Source organism: Pseudopodoces humilis, chromosome 7 (assembly GCF_049639895.1).
Source record: "Pseudopodoces humilis isolate 2021_Gansu_Grassland_sample_001 chromosome 7, ASM4963989v1, whole genome shotgun sequence".
Taxonomy (NCBI): domain Eukaryota; kingdom Metazoa; phylum Chordata; class Aves; order Passeriformes; family Paridae; genus Pseudopodoces; species Pseudopodoces humilis.
Genome location: NC_142206.1, coordinates 27,116,533 through 27,138,808, shown reverse-complemented (window position 1 = coordinate 27,138,808; position 22,276 = coordinate 27,116,533). Strand labels below are relative to the sequence as shown.

Here is a 22,276-nt window from a genome sequence, read left to right as displayed (position 1 = left end):
GATCATGTTGCCTGCCATCCATCCAAGCAAACTGCAGGGATTTTGACAGGGAGTAGAGGTTGAGGGTATGTTATAAAAAGGGAGAAGAGGAGCCTGGGATATGTACTTAGGTTGTGTCTGACAGCATTTGTGGTGTTGATAGCAAACCTGGCTATAGTGATGCTAGAGACAGCTGTCATCTGGGAGTAGTACACCAAATTTACTGCTTTCCTAAAGGTGATACTTAGTAGGTGGAACTAATATATCCTGCCTGACTTCAAGTGCTTTCACGGTGCACAGCTGCTCTGAAAGTCACTGTGGTGCTAGAATTGGAAAGCTGTGTGGAGAAAATTAAGTTAAATAGGGTGAGCTTTGGCCTCACTGAACTTGTCAAATCTGTCTCAATATCAGAGCAGTCAGACAAACTCTTGCTCCTCTGTTCATCTCTGGCTTTGGGTGCCATTGGCTGCAGTGCAGCACCACATCTGGCTGCAAACCTTCCCAGAGTGCTAGGTACATGATGCAGGATTAGATAATAATAGATAATAATTAGAATAAAAATAATAATAATTAGAATGATTCTGCAGGAGCCAGCCTGATTCTGGAATGGATTGTGCTGACTCAGGTAATAAACTCTTCTGCACCCAGCCCAAGTCAGTGGTGTCTTCTCTGCATTTATCTCCAGCTCTTCGGGTTGGATGACTGTGGTTGAATACACCTGGTGTTTCACTGCATTAGTTGGAGCCAGGTCCTGTCTGTGCTTCTGCTTCTCCATAGTGGTTGTATTGCTCCCTGATCTGCCCTGGAAAAAAGTGGTCTGAATTTAATGCTGATTAAGTATTAAACCCTGTCTTCCAAGCTTGAGTTTACTTTTTTTGCTTTCCCAACAGCATCCACAGTTTACTTGGCTGACTGATGGGCTGGATTTGGCTTGTCTAGTAGTTGGCTAGCAGGCATTGCTGGTGGCCTAACAAAAGCCTGCTTTGCAGGCTGGGTCCGGCCCTTGGTCGGTTGTCCATTTGTATTCTAAACAAATTCCAGTTTGACTCCTGCCTACTTTTGTGTCTGCTACCTGGAGCAGGGCTTTGATATTAAGCTATTTCAAGCATTTTAAATTTACACTGAATCTTCTAATTTTCATGTATGTGTACCTTCTCAGTAGCATTTGTGAAGAAAAAGAGAGAAAGGATTTTTTTTTAAGGTTCTTTCTTTTGCCATCAGTCAGAACTCCCAACAAAAGCTGAGAGTAAGTGGTGTACAAGAAGATAAAAGCTTATATTATTAGGATATTTCCTTTAAAGACAGGAAAATTCCAAATTTCAGTTTAATAATGTAAAACACGATACAGGCACTTGTGCGTTTTAAGGTATTTCACATCTTTTGTGTCATTCAGTGCTGTTACATAGTTGAGAAAATATATATGAGGAGTCCTGGTAGCATAGATATGTCGTAATCAAGTAGTAATATGGAGGAGATAGTCATATTCATGCACAGGTTATTTCTTGAAATTAGTGAAATCTGAGTCAGGCATCTTATTTGGAGTTGCAGTGTCTTCTAAACTAAATTGACCTGCTTAGATCAAATGACATATCCATATAATTTTACTTTGTTAAGCTAAATTTGTTTAGAACTTTATTTTAGGTAAGCCATCATATCCTTTAGTGTAAATAAGCCCTGAAATCCACATGGTCAAAATGGTATTTAGAACAGTGCGGCATATTTGCAGAGCAGTGTTTACTGTATACTTGTGTCAATGTCCAAGAAATGGAGCTGTGAAAGTTGTAACAGGTAACTGGAGTATGGCCCCGGTTCCCTATGTATTTACTGAAGTTCTTTCACATTGTTATAGCATCAAGTGGTGCTGTGGTTTTTTCTTCTCTGTCAGCTTTCATTTTTACTCATACTTCTCAGTAATTTTTGTGGCTTTTGTTAGTGCAGGGTTGAACTGATTGTAAAGATATTTGTTACCTCTGCTCGAGTCCACATAAAGTGCACAAGGTATTGTTGCCGTAGTTTCAGTATTGCAGTTGTGGGAGGTATGTGGCTCCAGAAGACAGTAGTGAATGTTCCTGATGGTGTGTAACTGTTTCAGTGTCTCCTAGGCACTGAAACCTATTGTCACAGCAATAGAGAAGTTAGGTTGGGTTTGGTATGTAAGGGAAAGTATTTGAGGGATGCTGAGTGAGTGCTAAATATGGATAGAGTCACCTGAATTTTTCTGCACGTTCCTTCACTGCAGAATTAGACTGTATACAGTGGATCTTAAAATTGATAATTGGAAAATAAGGTAATTTTTGGAATTTGGAAAACTAGGTAATGTGTGAATACACAGGAAATTAAAAAAGTAGCAGTGGTGTTGTTTTCCACCCCCCTGCACCATCCATCCTTCCATTAATGAATTATTTCTTCGTAAATATTCACTGTAGTTGTGTGTTTTGAAATGCAGCCTGGTGCTTGCTAAGACATTTCATGGATGTCCTGTTCCTTCAGATGCAGGAGACCACAGCATGTATGTTAAGGATTGAAGAAAGAATCAAAGTATTTCCTTTGTTTCCCTAGAAACAAAGTAAAAATGATCTGTCAAATGAATAGTCAGAACTTAAAATTGAATTTCAGATTCTCACAGAGTATTATAAGTTACTCTGCAAAGATAATTTTGCTATTTTTATAGGGAGAACAGCTTTTTCCCCAAATAAGTATTTTGCACATTGTTTTGGTTTACTATGTGATACTAAATTCCTGCTTCCTCTAGTGTTAGTTGTATGTTGCTATCTACCAAATGCAGGCTTCACCAAAAAATCTGGAACATGAAAAAGTGGTTAGATTTCATGCCTCAAAGACTTGAAAATTAGTTCTAGAATTCCTGACTATTTTGCCTGTCGAACCTTAGTAGTAGTATCGTGCTAATTTTGCAGCATATTTGGGCTGAAGTGTCCACTTGGTAGGGAGGTACAAAGAGGTACCTCCAGCATGGCAGAGAGAGCTACAGGCCATGATTTGACCCCAGTTGTTGTCTTGGAACCAGGTTGCTTTCAGATGCTTACTCCCAAGCTGCAGCTGTGCTCTTGTGGTTTTGGAGGTGCCTGTGATTTAAAAGTGACCTGCAGCTTTCAAGAGGTTGAGCAGCTTGGGTCTGTGGGTTGTTGACCCTGAAGAAGACATTAGTATTAGCTGTCCAGCATCTGAAACAGTAACAGATGGTGCTGGTGGTTACCTGTCCTTGTCTGGTGGTCAGGGATTTGCTCTGGTTCAGCTCAGCTGGTAGTTGTTGGCGACTGCTGGAAGCGAGGTGGATTGTACTGTAGACAAAGCTTCAGTAGTTTGTGCTGGTTTTGAGTCTCATTCCCAGTGGGCAAACACCTGCATCATTAAAGCATCTTTTGACATGAATTGGCACCCTGCTTTGGCTCAGGGGCCAAAGTTAAATGACTGTAGAGATCAAAAAGTTCTTTTATGTCTTCAGGTCAAAGTTGATGTTTTGTTAGGACAATGTTAGACAGTCTTGAATGTTGTTACCTATGTTGTGCCAAGGGAAAAAAACATTTGAAACCTAACTTGCTTCTTTTAGTGTAATTACTGATAACCAGAGGAGACCAGATACTAAAGTTTGGTAATATGGTTTGGTTTTTTAGCCATATTATATAAAGGAGCTGACTGATGCATCAGAAAACAGATATTTTGTATTTGAGTTCTAAACAGTCATTTTTACAGCTTAGATTCTCTACTAAAACATTGGTTGTGCTTTGTTTGAGAATGTGAAACAGCATAATTCCTGTTATGAATGTGACAAAATGAATAGAGTAAGTTTCCATTTTAACTCCCTGAACTGTGCCCTTCCAAAGATGGAATTCCTAAAAACAAACAAACAAAAAAAAATCAGTTTGATTTAAGGAAGAGAAGAAGAAATATGTTAATTAATTTCTAGTGTTTCTTTTTGAAGGCTCTTCTTTGTGGAATATATACATCTTTGAGGCTGAAATAGATTGCCTTGTCTTCATGTTGTTTTTACTAAAAATAATGCCTAGGTGTTCTGTACTTTAATTGGATCTTATTTTCAGTCCACTAGAAAACTGGTAATTTTAAACCAAAATAATAAGAATGAAAAATGGGATGAAAAATTTGAAAGCAGAACTCTTATATGAAAATGTTAGTTCAAGAATCTTTTGAACTTTCTTTTCCAAAGAAATTTTAATTTTTCTGCCTACTTATCAAAGAACTTGTGCATATTTAGCCTTTTAAAATATGTTTCCTCAATTAGTTAGACAGTATCAGAATAAAGGTTTTCTGAGATGTTGTCCTGCTAATCTCTGTTTAACTTGTAACAAGTGTTCTGTGCATTAAAGCTGCCTTTTGCATTTGGTATTTATGTTGAATGGCACCTGCTTGAAATCAGCATGTCCTCAGCATTTTAAATATTTACTTTTAAAATCCTGCTTTTTCTAGCTTCCTTGACAGGCAGCTGGTATTATCATCTTGTGCCTGACAGATTTTTGCTATGCATAACAAAGTATTTTATTATTCCTTTTATCTGGAATGCTGGAACAGGTACAGGTTTTAGTTCATGATACTGGTCGTATCTGTTCCTTCATAATTTGTTGTTTAATGTTCATAAATATTCATATTCCTTTTTACTGATTAATGTCTAGATCTAAAAATAGTCTTGAAAATTAGGCAATCACTTGCGCTAAAAAGATCAGGTTGTCAGTGAGTGCAGTTAAAGTACAGCTGCTTTTTATAATATTGCCTCATGCAAGCTGTTAGTTTGAAAAGACTTCAGAATTACAAGAGAATTGTGCTTAGAACGTAGATCAAAGATTGTTGTGGAAGCAACAGCTACTGAAATAATGTACATAATAAACCTCTTCAATGATAAAGTAATTCTGTCATAGTGGTGAGAAATCTCATTTGATGCCTGGTCTTCAGGTGAAAAGGGAATTGAGAGTGTTGTTAACTTTTCCCCCCCTTTTTTTCTTATACGCTTCCTTCTCTCTCATTCCTGTTATTATTTGTAGTATTCATAAATGGAATGTGTTTGTGAAAGACAAAATTGGACATGGATATATTTGCTGTATCAATGACAGATATTTGGCGTATTTATAGCAGTGTTTGTAAGTTTGTAGGCAAATATAAATTCTCAACCTCTGACCTTTTGGCATGGTGCTTATTTAAAGGGTTGGAAAAAGCTACAAGCTGTCCTTTTACATGTAGGATAGATCTGCATATTTGCTTGAAATTGATGTTTGGGGAAATCTCTCTATGGTTATACATGGGAAGAAATATTAGTCTGATCCCACAGAGGAGGGTATGTTTCCCATGCAAGACAAGTTGTTTCCTAATGGTTTGCTCTCAAGTGGTACTGTGAAGCAGTGCATCTGTCACAGTATTCTTCTGAAAAGTCAGTAAAGATGACAAATTACTGCTTTTGTTATACAGCACAAATCAAATGTGGTGGACAAAATGGTTTCTGTGTCTGCTCTTCTGACAAAACTGCTAACACTTGAGAAAACAGCTTTGCAACTCCTCCTGCCTCCCTTTTTCTTCCTCTTTCATGTGGTTGGAGAATTATCCTAATCTTTAAAAAGGTGAAGGTGACAGGAATGTGTGATTGAAGTTGGAAAAGAGATGGGTCTGGATCAGGTTAGGGATATAAAGTATAAAAACAGACAGTGTGTATCTTTGGCATACACTCTTCACTAGTGTCAGGTTCTTGAGTGCCACCTTTGCCTGCTGTTTCCAATACCTGTGAATGCCCCCCAACATGGTGTGGATGTTACTCTCCCTCTGCAGGAAAGGTTGTGGTGTGCTGCTACCATGAGAACTCCCTTAGCTCATTGTGGTCACTGTTTGTGCTGGTTTTATTTCAGGGCTATGTGTAGGTCCACATGGGACATGTGGTGATATGGCTGTTTCTTTGGTAAACTTTTAATTAAAATGAGAAAATGACCAAGAAGCATATTGAAAAAGCTCTACTAAGGTCACTAATACAAATATTTAAAAGCTGAGCAATTTCAGAATTCAGATCTTAGATGAAGCTCTAATTTGCTCCAAATGTGAAGGTAGTTCTTTTTCCTAAAATCAGTAATTTTGAGTTTGCAGTCCAAAAATATTTTCCAGTGGGACAGTCTCAGAGCAGAGTGTATTCAGTCAGCTTTCTCTGGGCTTTCTTCTGTTAGCATGTGGGTCCCTGTGAGTGGCGTGTGAGTGCCTGGGGGGTTGTGGAGAGCCGATTGATAGTATTATTTTGGTTATTTGGTAATGTTTCTTCCTTAATTCTGTTATTTCATGGTTTCTGCCTCTTTCAGTACTGTATTTCAAATTTACTCTTGAGTGGAATCAAATCTGGAAAATAACTTTTCTCTAGACTTTACTAGTAGCAGAAATTAGAGGATTTACAGAGATTGACAAAGAAATAAGATTTTTCCTTACGAAGCATTTGAATCACACAATGATTGAGGCACCTCTGCAGGTCATTCTGTTCAAACTCTTTGCTCCAGCAGGGTCACCTAGGACAGGTTTCCTGGTACTATGCCCAGCTGGCTTTTGAATATGTCAAAGCATGGCATTCCCACCACCTCTCAGGGCTGCCTGTGCCAAGGCTGGGCAGAAAGCTGCAGTGTGAGCCTCATCTTGGCTTGCAACTATCTGGCAATTTGGTTTTTCTAGACTTCCAGCTCATCCTGTCAATAAAAACAAAAAGCCTATCAATTTATCTATTCGTATGTTTTTTTATATCTGTAGCAATTGAGCACTTGATAGGTATGAGCTCAGGTAAGGGAGCAGAGGGAAAGTGGGACTTCTCAAACAAAGGGACAGAGTTAGTATTGAAGAGTCAAGTTTAATCTAGGGGATGTTTATTTGGTAGATTTTGTTTTGTTGATAGTTTTGTATGTAATTTTATACTTTTGAACATAGTATAGTAAAAAGATTTTGATGAAATAAATTACTCCTCATAGGAGGCACAGAGGATATGGGAGAGGTCTGAAGTTTAGCCTGGTACAGCTTTTAGAAATAAGAAAAATAATGTTCTTGTTTCTCTTGTGAATGTAATGGGTATTTCCTGGGTAATGTACAGGCTGACCGTATATTTTAGTGTTCTTACAAGAAGGCAGGCAGCCTGCTTGAGAAAGTTCTCTTGCTTCCCTTCTTCCCTCTCCTTTCCTACTTCCTGTCCTCTCTTCTCCGATCAACATTTAAATAGAATTAAAAGCTTTGCACAAGAATGCTTGAAATGCTTGTGAGTTTGACTGTGTGAGAACCCATTTTACACTTCTGGCAGATTTTCAGGGAAGCTTAGCCCTGTGTTTCTTGAAGCTATGACGTGCTCTGGAGCAACAACACAGAAGCTAAACTTGCACCATCTCTTGGGAACATGGTCTATTAGATAGAAGGGTACAGACTGGGATTCTTTCATGCCCCGCAAACAGAACATACCAAGGGGTCACATCCCACCCTCCTGCATTTAAAAAATACAGTAACCAAATTGGGAGGGGAATTTGATGAAGCCATAATACAGTATAGATAAGATAAAACAAAAACAAGTTACAGGAGGAAACATGTTTAAGCAGAAACATTAAGTTACAAAGTTTAAGAATAATAAGTGTAATTCACTTCCCCTCATCTTAAATCAGACACATAAAAAAATAAACACATGATCAAGTAGTTCAGTTTTCAGCTACTTCTTACAATTGAATATCTTTCTCAGAGCCATCAGCTGTGTGTGATATTTTTCTTTTTTCGGTGTTAATATGCAAGCAATCTGATAACTAAAAATAAAATCCGAATTTATTTTTTACAGTTTAGTGTCTTTATGCCCTTTATCACTTCTATTTCATAAAAGTTTTGCTAGGTAGTTGAAAAATTTGAATAAGTTAATTAAAATAAAAAGGCAGGTTTTTCACCCAAAGGATGGTTGGGCCCTGGAACAGGCTTCTTAGAGAAGTGGCTGTGGCTCCAATCTTGCCGGGGTTCAAGAAGTGTTTGGATAATGCTCTTAGGCACATGGTGTGGTTCTTGGGGTTGTCCTGTTTTGGACTTAATGATCCTTGTGAGTCCCTTCCAGCTTAGGATATTCTATGATATTTGGATGTTAACCAAGGTTGTGTTTGTAAGGATGCTGTCTTTAGGACTCTTACCTGATTTGCAAAGGAGAAAACTGAAAGTTATTTCTAAATCATGGGAATAATATGAAAGAATGAATATTCTGAGTTGAAAGCCAGAAATGGGACAATTGGAGAGAACTGTTTGGAGAAGTAAAGAGGTTGGAAGTAAAGTTATGGACTAAGAACCTCAAGTCAAAACACAAGTACTTTCATTGTCTTACAAAAATGAAATTGCATTTTAGTCTTGTTTCCCAATGCCAATGAGCTTGTCTGATCATTTGGGCTTCTTTCTTCCTCAGTAGCTATTGACCTCTGATGACCAGTTTAACAAGGCTTTCAGAAGACCATTGAGTTGGTACATGTTTTGTGACTATCAGCAGGCAAAGGAGTGAATCCCAAGCTTTTCCCAGCTGTGGCAATTCTTTCCATTTGTCAGCAGCTGAACAGACATCAAGCTTTGTGTATTGGTGGGCCTGTTGGGAAGAGTGTAGTTAAAAGTTACTTAGTGTATGGGTTTCTCTACAGTAACATAGCACTTGCCAGCTCTTGCCTTAGAGTGTTTTAGTAGAAGACTTCAAAGGAACAGAGGTTACTCTGGTAGAAAATAGCACAGAAATAATTGGAAATCCATGGTTTCTTGGATTTTATTGCTCAAATAACTGACTTCTGATGTAGGAAAGATTTCTGAATTTACAGTAAAAGTGTGTAATCCTATTTTCTTGATATGTACTTATTTGTTTGTTTATCCATGGGGTACTTTTTGTTGCAGTGGTGTGATGAAAGATTCGACTTCCAAGCTACATTTTTACAGTGCTTGGCAAAACATGTGCCAAATATTTACTCAGCTGAAATGGACCCCTTGGTGGAAAAACAAGAAGAAATGGTCCAGGCAGCAATATTATACCCTCTGGAATGTTATTTGTTTGGGGAGGACCCTGATATATTCCTGGAGAAACTACAACAGAGTGGAACCTCCCAGCTCTGTGGAAAGGTGTTCAAAGGAGGGGAGACAACATATTCTTGCAGGTAAGAATGAAGGTGTGTTGTCATCAGTGTTCCCCTCTGAGATAATGCAGCAAAGTGCCTTAATAAAATCAGTTGTGCTGCTAACTAGTCATTGCTTGTGTCATACTACTTCCTTGCTTAACTCATGCTGGCATTTGTTTACCATTTCAAACCACTTTAGAGTGAGGAAAATTGCATATGAAAAGAAGGCTCTGTCGGAGAAACGGGGAAAGAAATGGAAAAGTTACTAAAAGTACTGAAAGCTGTTGGTTAAAAGTGTTGGATGATAGGGTACAAATATGGAGTCTGTACCTGAATTGAGGGATACAGTACTCACCCTTTCAAAGTGTGAAACAGAATCCAGCATTTCTGAGCATCATCAGTCCTTTGCTTTGGCCAGTGGTAATTTTTTCACCTTTTTTTCTCATCCTGAAATATATTAAAGGTGGCAGCTCAATGATTTGATAGAATTAATTTTATTAATTCCTATTAATACAAATACATTGAGTATCATGAATAAATAATATTAATATTAAAAAGCCAGCAGTTTTTGTGGTGAATGTAAAGATTGCAACAATTCTGGCAATTGATGAGCATTAATATTATTAATTATTAAATTAATTATTAAAATACTATTGCCATAGTGCATTCTAATTTTTGATTTATTTTGAAAGCCTAGAAAATTTAATTAGAAATACCAAAAGAATATTATTAAGGATGAAAAGCACTATCAGTAAAAAAATCCATCCCTTAGAATTTAGGAAGTGTCAGAATAAAAGTTCTCTGTAAACTTTGTTTATGAATTGCACTGTGAAGTTTTAATCAATCACATACTCTTCAGCCTTTTCTAGAAATTGGCTAGTGTTGTGTATGAAAGGAGAATGGTCTTTCAAGAAATCCTGTTGTGTGTACTAGAAAGTGTATGGCGGATGGGACAGTTGTACGAAGGAAAAAGCTGGACAAGGCAGTTTAGTGCTGCTAGAACAGGAATAATTCTCTTCCTAGCTCTCCAGAGCTTGTGTATGGTAGCAGGCAAAAGGACAAAGCTAAATTTCTCACAGTTGGTCTCTTTCTTATTTTTTTGAGTTCCAGTCTTGCAAAAATGTGGTACTATTTATACAAGGTACTGTGTGTACTACTGCAACTGAAGCTAGGTATCTGTTTGCTTTAGGCTTTTAAAATGCTAAGAATAAATGATACTCTGCAGTTCTAAAATCTGAATGTCTTGAGTTGGGTAATCAAATCTAGCAGGCACTTCTGCCTTCTTTTTTCTTTGATTCATCTTTCAGTAGATTTATGGTAATAAATGAATTACTGAAGTATTAAATTATTGCAATGATTATTATAGTCTGAAGGTTTGGAAGGAAGTTATTTCTATAATCAGAATTACCATGAGATTTTAGTTGTAAAAGAGGCTTGAACTAAATATTGAACAATGGTATAAAGTAAAAAATTTGGTATGTTGTCATTTAGCACCACAAAGGTGGTGCTGTCATCCACCTTTTTGCCTAGACTAAAACAGCCTTTAAAGAAGAAGGTCACCATGTTTTAAGAAACAGACAGTATATAAAAATATGAATGTGAAACATAGGATGAAATGGAATTTTATTGCCCATGAGTGTAATTCCATATTTTCAGGTATTTAAGAGCATGAGTGATACTGTACAAGTTACATTTCAAAGTACATGTTCCTTGACTCATTTATTTTCGGATTTTAACTTCTAACTGTTTTAAAAGTTAGAAACATAACCTAGTCGAAGTGTAGCAAAAGTTTAATCAGCAAACTGACTACTGACTGATGTTGGAAACAATAATAATAAAGGTTAATTCAGTGTCTTCACTGGTTTTCCTTGCTGCTTATTCTCAGCAAAACCAGAAAAAGTTTTGCTAAGCAAGTTTTGGAAGTAGAAATTGAGCATGTTTTTGACAGAATTTGATATGACATATTTGAGTCCATGGTTCAAACTTAACAAGACTGGCTACTCCATGTCACAGAAAGGCAATGAAAGTCAATGTTTTTATAATTTGAATCTGTTGTTTATCTCAGTTCTTTTTTTCAGAGCAACATATTCTTTTGTGCATGAAAATGTCAGGTGTTTGTTTTAGAAAGTTTTCCACTTACCATTTTTATTGCAGAGACTGTGCAGTTGATCCAACTTGCGTGCTCTGTATTGACTGCTTCCAGAATAGCATTCACAAGAACCACAGGTACAAGGTAGGAAAATCTTATTTTAAGAAATTGTACTTGTAGCTTTAGAGAAGTTCTTTTGAGGCTATAATAAACTGCATATATAGTGATTTTTATTATAATAAAAATAAATTCTGGGATTTATGAATTACTTAATCTCTCTCTCTTGTGCTTCTAGCTATGTAAAGCAACTTCCTAATTGAAGAAACATAAGAGAAAGGAGTGTTTATTAATGCATACAGTGTTATTCTCTGGCAATTTCATAGAAGTGTAAATCAGAGCAGTGAGCTGTGACTGAAAATGACAGTTGTGTCCTAAATCCCAGTCAATTCTGTTGGGATTTAAGTAAGGTGAAAACCCAGAAAAAACAGACAATAATGATAACAGAGCACTTTGCGACCACAGCTGGGCTGAGAAGCTGTTGTCATTTCCCTGTTTTTCAGTAAATTCTTCGGGCAGAACATCAGTTATGGAAATAGATGGGAGCAGATTTGTAGCATTTTCATCTAAAGAATAAAGGATGTGCTCTTTATAGAGTCATAGAATAATTTATGTTGGAAGGGACCTAATGAGGTCACCTAGTCCAGCCTCCTGCTTGAAGCACATCTAATTAGATCAGGTTATTTTAAAATATTTCAGGTAAATAACAGATTTTTGAATGTCTTTTTATTGGGTCAGAGTTTTTTTAGAATTACTTCAAGATTGGGGATTTGGAGGAAGCTGAGGAGAATTGGTTTTGCTTGAGATTTGTCTGAACTTTTCACTAAAATGGAGGGTCAGAATTTGTATTCTTCTGAAAGTGCAATGCAAAGTTAGTTATAAAAATGTATTTAGATGCTAATCATACAATCTTTTCTTTGGTTAGAAGTAGAGATACTACTAAATGTCTGTTTAATATGCACATTTTTAAAAAATATTATTTTCTAACTTGATGAAGCAATTTTAAAAAAGAATTAAACAGCTTTGCTATAATTTTATGAATAAACCCAGAAATATTTTGCCATTTATGAAGCACTCATTGGTCATAGACTTTTTCACTTACTTTCAAGTTAAATTTATTTAGGACTTGCATACCTTTCTGACTCTATTTCCTTCTCTATTTTCTGCTCAAAAAGTTTTATCTTTTACCCCCCTTCTCCTCTGGTAAGTTTCCTTTTAGCAAAAAAAAAAAAAAAAATTGTAGTAAATCCATTGGTTATGCAGTGACTCTTCTATTTTTAAGTAAGTGTTTGTACTTGTGTTTGATTTAAATAATGCACATTTGCTATTTTCCTCTTGCTTTTATGGGCATATTTCATGACTGAAATACATGGTTTTTCCAGATGCATAGCTCCACTGGAGGTGGATTTTGTGACTGTGGGGATACAGAGGCATGGAAGGCTGGACCGCTGTGTACTAAACATGAGCCTGGAGCATCAAGTTCTCCAAAAGAAGTAAGAATATCGCTTGAAGTGAAATTAATAAATATTGTAAATGTTACCTTCTTATTTTAAAAAGTGCTTATTCCTGTATATGAATATATATGTGTTGTATAACTCATGATGTAACAGGTTAAGTCAAGTTGAACCAGGATTTCGTTGGTCAAGGTGTTTGGGATCAAACGTATATATTAGACATCCTTTGGGGTTTTTTTCCCTTTTTGTTTGGAGACAGTTTCATCTACCTGTCTTGTGCACTTGAGTCTTTCACTTGGAATTAAAATTGCAGTCACTTGTTCTTTTCTTTGCAAAGTATATTACTCAGTTCTTATTTACGAATATTTGGTTTCCTAGTGGTTAGCAAATGTTTAGAAATTTGATTTTAATATTTTCTCTTTTCTATGTTACTGCATTACTGAGCAATTAAATTTGTCAGTTACTTCTGGTGTGTGATTTGTCACTATGACTAAAAAAAATTTTATGTCCCTTGAAACTAACTTCTTATGCTAAGGTGTCTCATGGTTATTGTACCTTGTAAAGGAGAATATTAACGAGAAATAGGCCATCTTACAAGGAATTCTTAAAGAGAATATGGGAAAATCAGTTGCTTCAGGTAAAATTTGGCTTTTTTTCAGAATCCTTCATTCTGAGATAATCAGGATGAAAAACCTTAACATTTGTCATTGCAAGCAGACCCCTAATCCCTGATGTAGCAAGCATACTGTTATTTATGATCTGGCAAAAAAGTTTAATGGAAAGGGAATAAAAAGCACTGGTCTTAGAGAAAAATGAGACAAAGTTTTCCTTCGCTTCTTCATCCTTCATTTTGAAGAAAGTTAATGAATTTCAGAAATAAAAATGGTTGAAGCTGTATTAAGGAGTAATTTGTTTACCACTTGGAGCTTGTTGCTTGGTCTGCACTGCGGACTTTTAATATTTGTGGGAATACAGAAAGCTGTTAAACAGCTTCTTTGGACACAAATTTAAAAAAAAAAGTGAAGCTAACATATTTGATGAGGCCTTTCATAGTCTAGTCCTAGATAAAACATGGATGCATAAAGAATGGTATTATGAAACTGTTGGAATACATCCTTAGGATGAAATAACTTTGAAAAGAAGAAATTAGGTGAGGTTAATGTGCATGAAAATCATGAAAAGGATAATTGCCTGATTGTAGTACAAGTATGTATATATAGTTTACAGTACGTGTATGCATATTTTATTATAATTTCCTGTTATATGAATATTTAATAAAATAATTAATAATAATTACTCTACCAACCCCCTTTTAATTTTTTTTCAGGTTCTTTTCCATATTAATATTATCTTATGTTTTACAGAATTCTGAATGTCAGTTGAATGAAGAAATTATGGAACATTCTAGGAGAGTGTTTCCCTCTGTGATAAAATACATTGTAGATATGCTTATCTGGGAGGAAGACAAGGAACTACCTGTGGAGCTCACCATCAGGTAGGGAGTATTTCCAACTTTCTTTTCAATGCATTAGCAACTTGGATTATCATTTTGCCTAGGATAGTCTCATACTCTTACAGACATCCCTGCAAATCAGTGCTGAAATCCCTGTAAACAGCACTGTGGTATGTTTGACCTAGAGTTATGTAGAGTAAAGCTTTGATACTTCATGGGAAAAGTGGTGTCTGACCATCCTTCATCAGTCACTGAAGGGAAGTGCTCCTGGGCCAGCCTGATCCACAGTGAAGTGGCAGCTCGTAGTGCCCAGGGGGGGAAATATCAGGAGTGGAGAGACCCACTAGGTGCCATTGGCTGTCTTGGGAGACACTGGTGGGGTACTAAGGGACAGGGGAGCAGAAATGAGCTGGCAGATTTCCAAGGATGCTTTTCGCAGTGCTTGAGAGAAAGATATGGGCAAATCTTTTAGTGAGGTCTGTTGCAATAGGATAAGGGCTAATGGTTTGAAACTCAAGGAGGGTAGATTTAGAATAAATACAAGAAGGAATTTTTTACAGTGAGGATGGTGAAATGCTGGAACTGGTTGCCCAGAGGGTTGGTGGATGGGCTATCCCTGGAAACATTCAAGGTCAGGTTGGATGGGGCTCTGAGAAACCTGATCTACTTAAAGATGTCCCTGCTCATAGCAGGGGGCTGGACTAGATGAATTTTAAAGGTCCCCTCCAACTACAGCCATTCCATAATTCTATGAAAATGGAAAAAGGCTGTGTATCACATTATAAAACAAATGGATTCATAAAACAGCAGAGGAAGGAAATTATTAGTGAATATCAAATAACTTCAAACCTTTTTTGTACTTGATACATAATTTCTATGGCTTTTTCTGGCTTAGATGATGAGGGGTGTCATTAGCATGAAGAATATGCTCAATTTACTTGAGTAACTTTTTAAATTGTATTTGACATTCTTCTCAAGCTATCAATTAAACTGTATTTGATAGGACATTATTTACAATTTTATTTGTATATGTTACCCTTTTCCCAGCAGAGAGAAGGTAGACAGCTACTACTGTGTCCTTTTCAATGATGAACACCATTCTTACGATCATGTTATCTACAGCCTGCAAAGGGCACTTGGCTGTGAACTTGGTGAAGCCCAGTTGCATACCACTGCCATAGATAAAGAGGTTAGTGCATTTGGGATATTGGAGAGAGTCTCCTTCTAATATTAAGAGTTACTACTACAGTCACTTGGTTATAAAATCTTTGTTTCTGGTTGCTGGAACTTGAGGAGAGAAAGGTACATGGCTGAGCAACTCTTAGTCAACATTTGTTTCTCAGGTGTGGAGAATTTGTTTAAGAAGCATGTATCTCTGGTTATACCCTGCTATTTCATGTACTTTGTGCCAGGAGGCAAGTTGATATAGTTTGTATTTAAAGTATTCTGTGGAAATCTCTCTCATCTGTTTTAATGTGTACATGAATTTTCCTTATTTAATAAGATAGCCAGTCTTTACTTAGTTGTTGTGTTGTTAATTTGGATAGCATTTTTTCTACAGATAATTATGTTAATTTTTATTTGTTTCTAGATATTTAATAGAACTGTGAGTGATGTTGGGTACTGTTTTTCTGTTATGTATAAAAATTGCAAGGATTGGACTTGTGGTGTTTTGGGTTTGCTTTGTTATTGATCCCATGCTCAATATTTTCTTAAACAGGGTCGTAGAGCTGTTAAGGCAGGACATTATGCCTCTTGTCAGGAAGCAAAAGAAGAAATTAAGGTAACTTCCTATAGTATTTTTCACAAAAAAAGCACCCCATACCAACCTAATTAGTATTAATACTCAGCAGTTATTTGCCTGCTGTAAAGTCTTTAGCTCAGCGCTTCTGTGGTTTTATAACTTGCCTGTGAACTTTTTGGAATTGAATTTACACCACCACATTTGAGATAGATGGATAGATACCTTCAGAAATAAATCATCGAATTGTTTTCTTTGTTTTGCTTGGGAGAGATGGTGGGTAGTGAAAATAAATAATTAAATTAATGCCATTTTATTTTATTTTATATGTACTAACATTTACCTGACTCCTAGAGGCATTCTGAAAATGTTTCTCAGCGACCACTTCACGTGGAGGTTCTGCATGCTGATGTTATGGCACACCAGAAGTTTGCCTTGCGCCTTGGTTCTTGGCTGAACAAACTCATGAGCTATTCAAGTAAGCATTACTGGGTTTTGTTACAATAATGCCATGCCAGTATTTGAATGAATTAAGCAGTGTTATATATGTTATTCCCTTAATTAAAGGACTTTGATGTTCTTCCTAATTAGAAAATTAGGAATGCAGTAATATGGGTGCTGCTATTCGTTAGTGAGGTTATGAATAGCAGTACTCCTCTGTTCCTTCTTGTTGAAATAAATGTGTTTGTTTCCCGGATGGAGCGCTGTCTCAAAGTTTTATTATTCTCAGCGTCACACACACTCAGTATGTGACTCTTACTTGAAAGCTACCCTCCTTAGTGCTAGTGGAAAGCCACAGAACTTCTCTATCAGTGAAAACATACATCCTCTGCTTACGTTAATTCCTGCTTCAAATTTGATAGCTGTGATTCATTAGGAAGTGTCAATAAAAGTAGCAAATTAAAACCTTAATTAAAAATTTTTTCCAGTACTGGAAAGTCTATTTCAAGCTTTCAAACATTATTCTGGTGTTTGATGATGCTTATGGTTTTAAAGATTTCTGAATCAATGTACTTTAGATTTGTTAATTTTTTTTTTCATACCTGTGTCTTGCCACACTAAAGCCATTATAAAATTTGTCCACACAGTACAAATATACATAGATAAAGCTCTACTCCTTAACCTCTTTCTTGCTAGGTAAATCTGGTGATCTGCTTTAGCCCCTTTGTAAGCTTTGTTAGTGGAGTGAATTTCTTCTCATTTTTTTCTGGACACTTGTGGATCTTTACTTGAAATACATACATCAGACCTGTACCTTTTTTGTAATTCTTTGCAGTGTTTTACAAGCTTTAGTGTTCTGTTCTTTTCAAGTTTGTATTTATTTTGCCAATGGTATTTTCTTGCTGTTCTCAATTCCTCAGACAGTTCTTTTAATCAGTACAAATTTTTGAGTATGGGTTATTTCAAAGTTTCTACAGAAAGTTTGATTTTTATCCAGGTAAGTTGACAGATACTTTTATGTTTTAGGAGAATCTTTAAGTACAAAGATTGAAGTCAAACATTCCTGTCCTTCTTCTGGATTATATACATAGAGGCTTTATGAGCCTGATGTTCCGTACTCAGCTGGAGCTTCTTTATGGTCTAGTAGTTCCTGTTCCTTTCATAGTTTTGTTTTAAGTGGTAGAACATGGATCAAGAAACATTTAATCATGTTTATTTCCAGGTTGTCAGGAACTTGATTCCTAACTCTTCATTTTTCCTTAATATAAGGCCTCATTTTGGAACACTAAAAACCCAAGCTTGACTGCGATATGTTCGTCCCCAAAACTACTTCAAGTACTGAGTTTACTAATAGGTGCAAGAAAATACAAAAGAATTTCTGAAATTCTGCAAAAGACTGACTTTCAAGGTCTGAGGCAGTGACCAGCAGAGACTTGCCTAGCCCTGAGCACTTCTGTGCTGATATAATAAAGGCTTCTTATGGATTTGCTTTGCAAAGCTGTCTAAATTATTTTAATTTTAAAATATTCTTCTGCATCACAGGATTTACTAAATTAGGTAGACAAGAAAAATAGGAAGAAATTAGTAAGGCAAAGGGTATGTGGGAGTGTGTTCATTGAGAAAAATATTAAAAGTAATTCTTACTTAAGTGCCTTCTTTTTCTCTTGTAAGTAATAGAATTCTGTAATTCTAATTTTCTTGTGTCATATAATTGAATTATTGAAACATTCTTGTACAAATGAGTAGTTTCATCTCTACAGGTGACTTTCGCCAGATCTTTTGTCAAATATGTCTCAAAGAAGAAGCTGGATCTGAAAATCCCTGCTTTATAAGCAAGTTGATGCTATGGGATGCAAGACTTCATAAAGGTTTGTGTATCCATGTTGCTATAAACTAAAGATTTGTCAAACTAATTTTTCATGTGTGTAACGTATAGATAAATGTAAGTGCTATGCATGTAGAATTATATTTCTTCATGGTTTTTATATTATGGTTTTATTTTTTAAATACATACCAATAAATGTCAAAACCTGAAAAATATTACTAACTTTGTTCTTATGCTCCATAACCATTTCAAGGCTTTTAATGATTTTTAATTATTGTTTAGTAATTGATTCCTTTTTTCACAAAAAGCTGCATCTTAGATAATCTTAGTACAACAAAGTGACATGCATTGTATTGGCTTTTTGCAGGGGCGAGGAAGGTTCTTCATGAACTTATCTTCAGTAGTTTTTTCATGGAAATGGAATACAAAAAACTTTTTGCTGTGGAATTTGTGAAGGTAAATGGTTTAGTTTTTATGCTATGAATTTGTACTACCTTAATGAAATTAACCCCCAAAAAATACTGAATACTGAAAAATACTGAACACTGAAATAATACTGAAAATTATTTCAGTATAAATAATGAATTTTTAACAAGCAGAGCTTCAATAACTAGCTCAGCCTTTATGGAATTCAGTTAATTAATTCCCATGTCACTGGTTTGTTTCTTAGACTCATGTAGGGATATGCTTGTTTGAATGCCATGTTGTTTGTATTCTGTGTATCTTTCAAAATGCCAGATGAACTGCAACTGAAATTGGCCTTTCGTCTTGAAAATTAGATATAATAATTAAGAAATATACAAAACATAAAGACAAAGTTTTTGTTTTAGGGTGAGACTTTTAAATTCTGATAAAGATGATTGATACTTGATTATCTCTGGACTGAAACAAAGCAAACAAAGACTTTGTCTTTTACAGACAGTTGTTGAACAACTATCCATTCGGTTCACCGCAGGGGGAAGACTTGTTTTATAAGAAATTTTTTATTCTTCATGTATTTGATTTTGTTCAGATATCTAATATTTTTTCAGGGGAATATTGGTTGTAGGAGAAAAAATGTTGGTTCCAATCTGGAAAATCAGTTAAATTTGTGCTTATCTTCAGTATTAAGGCAGTGGGAGCCATATTGAATTGCTTTGGTGCATTGAGGACATTGTGCTGTTTTTGTTGGAACTACTTCTGTTAGGTGGGAGAAACACACTGGGATATAATTCTTGTGAATAAAAAAGTAAACATTTTTATTAATTTTTTTTAATGTCCCCAATGCTCTCTTTTTCTAGTATTACAAGGCACTGCAAAAGGAATACATCAGTGATGATCATGACAGAGTTCTCTCCGTGACAGCACTCTCAGTTCAGATGTTCACTGTACCTACTCTGGTATGTACAGCCTGGCTCTGCTAATGTTGTAAAATAAGTTTGAGAATTGTTAGCAGTGCCAGCTTTGCAGATTGTTGTATTTGGCAGGGAGTCTTTATGCATTGCTGAGTTGAATATGAATGATTTTGTGATTTCTTAAGGCCGATATGAAAGCAGGAGCTTGAGTTGATGTGAAAATTCATTACAGATCATAGAGGGAATGCAAATAAGTATAAGTTCCTGGCACATTGTACTCTGCATTAACTTTGTGTATTTATTTACTGCTCACATTTACCTGTCAATGTGACTTTAAAAACAGGGCAAGGGGCTTAAAAAGTGGTTAAATGTCTTCTTGTGGGGATGAAAGATAGAGAGGAAGTATATTTATAAATTTTGAAGGTTATATGTTTCTTGGCTGAAGTACTAATGTAAAAATTCTTTTCTACATGATCTTTCTAGAAAAAAAACCCTGTATATCCATTATATACATGCTGTTAGAACTGAACAAGCATACAAAGTTGATAGCAGTTGTGTTCCTACGCAATAAATACTGTGGGAGTTTTATCTTGGACTCTTTGTGAATGATTAAAACAACTTTTAATAAGAAAGATTGAGTTCAAAGGAAAAGTGTTTTGATGAAAACATTAAACAAAAATGGGAAGAAAAACTTTAATTTTTTGCTTGCAGGCTCGACATCTTATTGAAGAGCAAAATGTAATCACCACCATTACAGAGACACTTTTAGAAGTGCTTCCAGAGTACCTAGACAAAAATGACAAGTTCAACTTCCAAGGCTACAGTCAGGACAAACTGAACCGGGTATATGCAGTAATATATGACCTTAGGTAAGTGTGAGGCTGAGAAGCTAGAGCAGCTCTAAAATATTAGTAGTATGATGAGGTGTTTCAATTCAGAGACTTATGATAAAACTGCTTTAAAATTAAACCAAATCCCCTCAAAAAACACGCATGAAATCTTAATGTTTTCTTTTTCAGTGGAAACTTAAAATTTAAAAAAACAAAATTACATTCTGTAAAAACATTTTTTGGTTTTCAATTACCTAATTGCATATAATATTTACATTAGTAAATAAGATGTAACTACTGTGAGACAGTATGAGAAATTTGTCTCCTATTTACTGTCATTCTGTGAAAGCTGTATAATCCTTATCTGCACAGGGTTTTCTACTTTTACTGGTACCAAATTGCTCTAATAAACAAAGTAATGTAAGACCAAACCACCTCAAATACCTTGGAATTAAAAAAAAAAAATCTGTCAATTTCCAATGATGGAGTCACACCAAGATACTGGTAGTTCTAGTATTTGGGGAAATTTTCTGAGTACTTTAAGATGGGGAGGATGATGTAATTTGATATGTAATTGATGGTATTAATTGAAAAAAAATGTATTTCAAGAACACTTGAAATACAAGCATAAGAGAAGTTTGAGCAGAGGATGATAATATTCTTTTTGGGGACAGGTATGTCTTAGTCAGCAAGCCTACAGTATGGACAGACCGTCTGAGGGAGCGTTTTTTAGAAGGATTTGTTTCTTTCCTAAGGATTCTAACTTGCATGCAGGTACAATACTTTTAAATAATTTCTTTATAATATTCTGTTGTAAAGAGATTACAGTTCCTCTTTTTTCCCCATATTATTATAATGGATGTAAACATGCAATTACAAGGTTCAGTCCCTGTTCTGGGTGGGTGACGAAGTCATGCTTCTAGAAGTAATACTCATCAGATTTAGTTACATTTATTTTACCTTTTGGTTGTGGAATTTTCGGTTTTGTTAAGCCTGTGATCACTGACTTAGAGTACTTTGTGGGATTTCCATTTCAGGGAATGGAGGAGATAAAAAGACAGATTGGTCAGCACATTGAGGTAGACCCTGACTGGGAAGCAGCTATTGCCATACAGATGCAGCTCAAGAACATTCTTTTGATGTTCCAGGAGTGGTGTGCCTGTGACGTAAGTATATCAATTTTCTGGGATTCTTGCATGCATGCCTTTTGTGAATCTTCCTGAGAGCATTTGAAATAGCAGCTTTTACAAAAGTTTGCTATTATTCAATATGGCTATCCACCAAAAAATGGTCTGAAATAATTAATCTGGGTATGACTAAGGGAGAAAGGAAGGACTGCATGATTTTTAAATAAAATCTATGCATGTATTTTAAATTCTAGGAAGAGCTGCTGCTCAGGTCCTACAGAGAATGTCATAAAGCTGTGATGAGGTGTAGCACAAATGGCCGATCTCGGGAGAAGACAGTATTTCACTTATGTGGCCATACCCTGGAGAGCAGACCTTACAGAGTGTCTGCAGATCCTGTCAGCATACATTTGCCACTGTCTAGGACTCTTGCTGGTAGGTAATGTGTTTTGATTGGTGTTTAAACCATGTTTGTCATCCATCTCTATTTTTTTACTCCAGAAAATATTTGGATTAAGTGCTTCACAGATCAGTTGCTCTCTGACTTTCTGACATTCTCATGATCAGGAAGACATGTTCCCCATATGTTCCACTAAGGGAAAGTTTTTCTCCAAACAGCATTTCTATGGAGGTTGGAGGATGTATTTTTAAATGGAAGAGAGAGAAGTCAGTCAAGAAGGAAAAAATTTCCTTTTTAATGAGAGATCCTTAGTCTTCTCAGAAGTTGGTTCTATCTGCTTTATCTAAAATGAATGTCCATTATTATTGTATGTGAATTTATTTTCTACCTATATATCTCTTAGGACTGTTAAAATGATCCTCCTAAAAGACATGTTTGCAGAATGCCAGGACATTGTTCC

General features: G+C 35.9%; 1 protein-coding gene across 1 annotated transcript in view; it reads left to right on the top strand.

Moving 5' to 3' along the window:
* The window catches only part of UBR1 (ubiquitin protein ligase E3 component n-recognin 1), a 59,615-nt gene that overhangs the window by 1,733 nt on the left and 35,606 nt on the right, over positions 1-22,276 (top strand). Inside the window, exons 2-15 of the mRNA XM_014252064.2 lie at positions 8,848-9,104; positions 11,220-11,298; positions 12,594-12,704; positions 14,030-14,160; positions 15,166-15,307; positions 15,839-15,901; positions 16,214-16,337; positions 18,061-18,168; positions 18,493-18,581; positions 19,406-19,504; positions 20,171-20,328; positions 20,964-21,063; positions 21,327-21,455; positions 21,671-21,851. Of these exons, the coding sequence (XP_014107539.2) occupies positions 8,848-9,104; positions 11,220-11,298; positions 12,594-12,704; positions 14,030-14,160; positions 15,166-15,307; positions 15,839-15,901; positions 16,214-16,337; positions 18,061-18,168; positions 18,493-18,581; positions 19,406-19,504; positions 20,171-20,328; positions 20,964-21,063; positions 21,327-21,455; positions 21,671-21,851 (1,771 nt within the window). The remainder of the gene's footprint in view (positions 1-8,847; positions 9,105-11,219; positions 11,299-12,593; positions 12,705-14,029; positions 14,161-15,165; positions 15,308-15,838; positions 15,902-16,213; positions 16,338-18,060; positions 18,169-18,492; positions 18,582-19,405; positions 19,505-20,170; positions 20,329-20,963; positions 21,064-21,326; positions 21,456-21,670; positions 21,852-22,276) is intronic.